The sequence below is a fragment of the Nicotiana attenuata genome, unplaced genomic scaffold (assembly GCF_001879085.1).
Source record: "Nicotiana attenuata strain UT unplaced genomic scaffold, NIATTr2, whole genome shotgun sequence".
NCBI lineage: Eukaryota > Viridiplantae > Streptophyta > Magnoliopsida > Solanales > Solanaceae > Nicotiana > Nicotiana attenuata.
In genome coordinates this window covers 45,515-50,462 of record NW_017674266.1, presented here as the reverse complement: position 1 = coordinate 50,462, position 4,948 = coordinate 45,515, and the positions used below count along the sequence as shown (strand labels likewise).

At 34.8% G+C, this 4,948-nt stretch overlaps 1 protein-coding gene across 1 annotated transcript; it reads left to right on the top strand.

Moving 5' to 3' along the window:
• The first annotated feature begins 2,915 nt into the window (after nt 1-2,915).
• LOC109218309 (probable glutathione S-transferase) lies at nt 2,916-4,715 on the top strand. The gene is made up of 2 exons (XM_019382664.1): nt 2,916-3,296; nt 4,144-4,715. Exons 1-2 carry the CDS (start codon nt 2,988-2,990, stop codon nt 4,495-4,497), a joined length of 663 nt encoding a protein of 220 aa, XP_019238209.1. The 5' UTR covers nt 2,916-2,987; the 3' UTR covers nt 4,498-4,715.
• The last annotated feature ends 233 nt before the right edge of the window (nt 4,716-4,948 follow it).

Genomic DNA, 4,948 nt, shown 5'->3' with positions numbered 1-4,948 from the left:
TTCTCATCGGTATATGAATTTATATCTTCTGGATCAGCAAGTGGTTGAGCAGCAGCCGGCAGAGGATAGTCCCCTTCTTGATAACTCTCCAAACTTTAATATCATAGGCCTTTGCATATATTTCCATACGCACTTTTCAGTGAAAGAAATGTTGTCCATTGAAGTATGGTGGCCTTACTTGCGAAGTTCCTTCTTGGAAGAGTGCTCCTATCATAACTTGATTTGACATAATCTTTTCTCACAAGGTGTTAAGCAAAAGAAAAATGTAACCCTTGCTCTAATACCAATTGAAAGTAGAAGAGGGGGGTGACTTGTTTATTTTTATATTTTAATCACTACAAGTTGACTAATTTTCTAATTAGTCGACTAGATATAATAACTTGATAACAGTAAAGGCAGGATTTAAGATGCAGAAATAAAGTGTAGGAATTAAATACACAGGAATTTTTATACTGGTTCGGATTCAATGTGAATCCTATTCCAGTCCCCTTGGGTTGCAAGGGAGTTCTCTTTCAGTGAATGAGTTTCTCGAGTACACAGTGAATGGTGTGATCTACACCAATAGCTCAGTTCCTATATCACTCGTTTCTCTTTGATACAATGGCTCACCAGTATTGGTCTCTCTTTCTTCTCTAACTTGTTACACAGCAGATCTAGTAGAGCTACAATGTTTGTTTGCAGTAGAACAAAGAGAGGGTATTTGGTTCGATCAAAGTATATTTTACTAAGACTTAAGGTTGTGTATAAATACTTTGTAGGAGGTCGTTTGCTGAAGAGATTTGACAACCCAAGAGATTTGATTCTTGGAAAGAGATTGACTCTTTCCAAGAATAAGGTTATTTGTTGTTGCTCTTCCTCGATGAAAGGGCATTCATAGCTTTCCTTCTACAGATCTTGATGAGCGAGTTTTACTCCTTGATTGTTGGTCCTTCCGAAATTAGCAGCTTGCTTGTTGCTCTTCCTCATTTATAGCTTTCCTTCTACATGCTTTGATAACGAGGGTTTTACTCCTTGATTATTGATCCTTCCGAGAATAGCAGCTTGATTGATTATCTTGCAAGATCTTCGATGCTTGTTTCAATCAATCTCTGATTGGTTTCCATTCAGAATCTCTAGATGGTTAATTGATTCCTTCCTTTTGATTTCTTCAATCTTGGATGCTTCCTTGAGTTCCTATACCAAATGCAGTTATATTATTTTTCCTCATTAAAATTAAAAGCTAACAATGTTTTAGTTCAATGTCTTGATGGACTTAATTTGTTGTAAATTATCCATTTTAAAAATGGGAAATTATCAGCTATGTCCATTTATAGGTAGCTCATTACAAAAATTGGTCAATTGATAAAATATTACTAATATTAGCCAAATTAGCCAATTAGCTATTTGTAGCAAAAAAATATCAAATTTTTGCTTTGTTTTGAGTGGGTGTTATTAGAATAGATTGGACACAACTTAAGGACCTTAAATCTCAGTTTTGGGATGATTTGGTGAAGTTTTGAGGTGGTTTGAATTGAAATTCGGTAAAAACTGAACATGAAAAAAATAATATGTGTATCACACTGTGTATCACATATATTTGTATCTATTGTGTATCACATGTATATCCATGTATACCTGTGTGTGATATACATGCGTGATACATGTTTGATATATGTGTCGCAAAAGACCTTTTTGAACTCGATTTAATTACGAATTTTGATACAAAACCGGTCCAAATCACCTCCAATCTTCCTCAAATTTTGTATATTGACTTATCTATATATTTTAAATGAATTTCAACTATACCCATTGAAAAACTTCCTTTTTTGTTTAAATTTTTAGAATATTGTATATATTTTTGTATTTCATCACCTTATTTGCTACCTCATCCATAAAATTTCTTTTCCGTCTTAAGTGTTGCTAATCACACTTAAAAATATGGAAGGTGATTTTTGCATGTGATTCTTTGAGAGAAAGAACCCTATTATTTGGTTTTTCAATTTTTGTTGGCTAGTTTGGTAAGTCTATGATTAATGGCTAGAGGTTGGTAAGTTGAGATTTATTTGGGACATTTGTGTAAGTTTCCTTTAAAAATTACAGTCTTTTTTAGTACAACAGAAATTATATTTGAAGTTTTATCAGACCTTTCTACAAGAAACCAAATCCAAACGTAAGAAGCCGACAACCGCAGGGCCTAAGGAGCCGAATGCCGACGTCTCCCCGTACGTCAGCATTAAAAATAACATCTTTGTCCCAGCTGCTAAATTTAGATAAAATAATGTAACGTTACAGATTATTGGGTTGACCGACATTATTCAAAATACATATAGTAATGATTTGGAATAAATAATTTGAGAAATACATAACTTTGAAAGCTCAGTACAAAAGGTAACAAATAAAACTGATCAAGCTAGTATTGTAAATGCCGCAACCTTTGTTTGTTACTCCCTCCGGTTCACAATAAGTGACCGGTGTATTTTTTCATTTTGGTCCAAAATAAGTGTCCAGTTATGTAATCAAGAAATAATTCAATTTGTTTTTACTCTTTTACCCTTATGTGCATATCCCTAAAAAGTTTTCTCACTCCTCACTATAACTATATGACCAATATTTAATAAGGGTAATTTAGTCATACTAGGTATTTTTGTATAGGATTTAGCATTTTCTTAATGGGCGTGCTAAAAGGAAACTGGTTACTTATTGTGAATCGGAGGGAGGCTCCAAGCAATCTTAACATTAATAAAAAAGTCGTGTGTCTAGAAACTTTCAAAAGTAGCCAGCAATATTTAATGAATAGAAGCGTCCACGACTTCGTATTAAGTCGTCATCGCAAATGCAATCATTATATCATTAAGCTTCAAGTGTCAAACAAGAAATAAATTTGATTGGTGCTTAGGAAATTTCTTTATGATTTTTCAAGCTATAAAAGAACACCAAGATCAATTCATACCACCATAACAAAATCTTTTAACATAATAACAGTTGTAAGAGTTAGAAATTTTAAGAGTATGTCAGGAGTGAAGTTGCTTGGACATAGTGGGAGCCCTTTTAGTCGCAGAATTGAATGGGCTCTGAATATTAAGGGCATAGTATATGAGTTGATAGAAGAAGATTTACAGAACAAGAGCCCTCTGCTTCTTCAATCAAACCCTATTCATAAGAAAATCCCAGTGTTGTTGCACAATGGCAAGCCCATTGCTGAGTCACTTGTAATTGTTGAATATATTGATGAGACCTTTGATGGCCCTTCCATTTTGCCTAAAGACCCTTATGACAGAGCAGTCGCACGTTTCTGGGCTAAGTTCCTCGATGAGAAGGTAAGTTGAAATCCCTTTCTCTATGTTGCTACATACACACATTTACACCTTGGTAATGTCATCCTTCTAAGTAAATGGCCAATGAGTCTTCTCTTCATGTTTAATGTGCTGAGAGCAGGGGCGGATTTAGGGGACGAAGGGGGTTCGCCCGAAAATATATAAGGCAAAATCCGTCTTGTGTCTCTACATATTATATATCCCCTTGACATAGCCCAAAAGTATAGCTCAATGGTTAAGGGGGGTTCAAAACCTTTGTGAGGTCACTAGCTCAATTCTCACTGGCCATAGTCTCTTTTAATTTTTAATTTTTATTTTATTTTTTGAACTCCCTTAACGAAAATCCTGCCCTTGCTACTAGCTGGGAGAATAGATTGTTGTCTCGTTATATGATCTAGAATAATTTTTATTTTTACCTCATGTATTACCTTTTAGGTATTATTAACAGCAGGTTGCCACTTACCCAATTTTTTCAAATTAGACTCATGATAAAGGACATTCTGTTACACTAAGCTTCTATTATACGCGGAATTCGAGGAAAGATTGAATCACATTAGAATTGATGTATGTAGCCTTATCTTTATAAGAAATTATTTTCGTAGCTTGAACCCGTAACCCGTAACTTCGTGATTATACAGCGGCAAATTTTACTGTCACGCCGAGGTTTTCCTTGTAAATTACACCCGCGATTATCACTTTCGTACTCCAGACCTTTGGCATAATTCTGAAAAAGTGACCAACTTCTAAATATAAAACCACAAAAGTGATTATTGTATAAATCAGATTGAGTAAGGTCAAAGTCTGTTTTCTTTGTAGCTCACTTAGTTTATAATTTCCTACCTTTTCTCAGTGCTTGCCAGCAGTGTGGAAAGCTTTGTGGAGCAAAGGAGAGGAGCAAGAGAAAGATAAAGAGGAAGCTTATGAGGTGCTTAAAGTTCTAGACAATGAACTCAAGGACAAGAAGTTCTTTGGCGGAGAAAAATTTGGATTTGTTGACATAGCAGCCAATTTTGTCGGATTTTGGATAGGAATTGTTGAAGAAGCTACTGGAGTAGTGTTAGTGACTAGTGAAAAGTTTCCCCATTTTTGTACGTGGAGAGAGGAGTACCTTAACTGCAGCCAAGTCAAGGAAAATATGCCTAATAGGGAAATGTTGCTTGGTTATTTCAAAGGTCGAGTCCTAGCTGCCACTCCTCCCAAATGAATATCTCAAGCCAACTATGAAATTTCAACATCTTTTTGTGGGAATAAATCTAGCTAGCTTTCTAGAAATGAGACTTGTCATAGGAAAAATAAAGCTTTCTCAAATTAGTGATGTACTTGTTTTCCTTTTTTCAAAATCCTTTTATATTGTTATAATTTACGTATTGTAAGAATAAACTGTTCTTGATCGTGTCTTTTATGGATTGATGTTGAGATCGAGATCTTCTGTTAGTTGGAACACTGCATCCTATTTGGAGGGTGAAGTACATAAATGACCCTCGAAGTGGGTCGTCTTTGAATTGTTATCTAACAAGTGTTGACTCTTGTTTGCTCACGGGTAACACTTTTAACTTTTGATCTTAAAATTCTACTTATGGGTAAGCGAGAATCAAAAATTAAAAGATCATCCAAAAAAAGTTTATATTTCTGCAATTTTTTGCTATTTCGACCCT

Bases quoted from the DNA above. Each gene is read 5' to 3' on its own strand.
- LOC109218309 (XM_019382664.1), top strand. From the start codon at position 2,988: ATGTCAGGAGTGAAGTTGCTTGGACATAGTGGGAGCCCTTTTAGTCGC. The intron at 3,297-4,143 runs GTAAGTTGAAAT...ACCTTTTCTCAG, and splicing joins CTAAGTTCCTCGATGAGAAG to TGCTTGCCAGCAGTGTGGAA.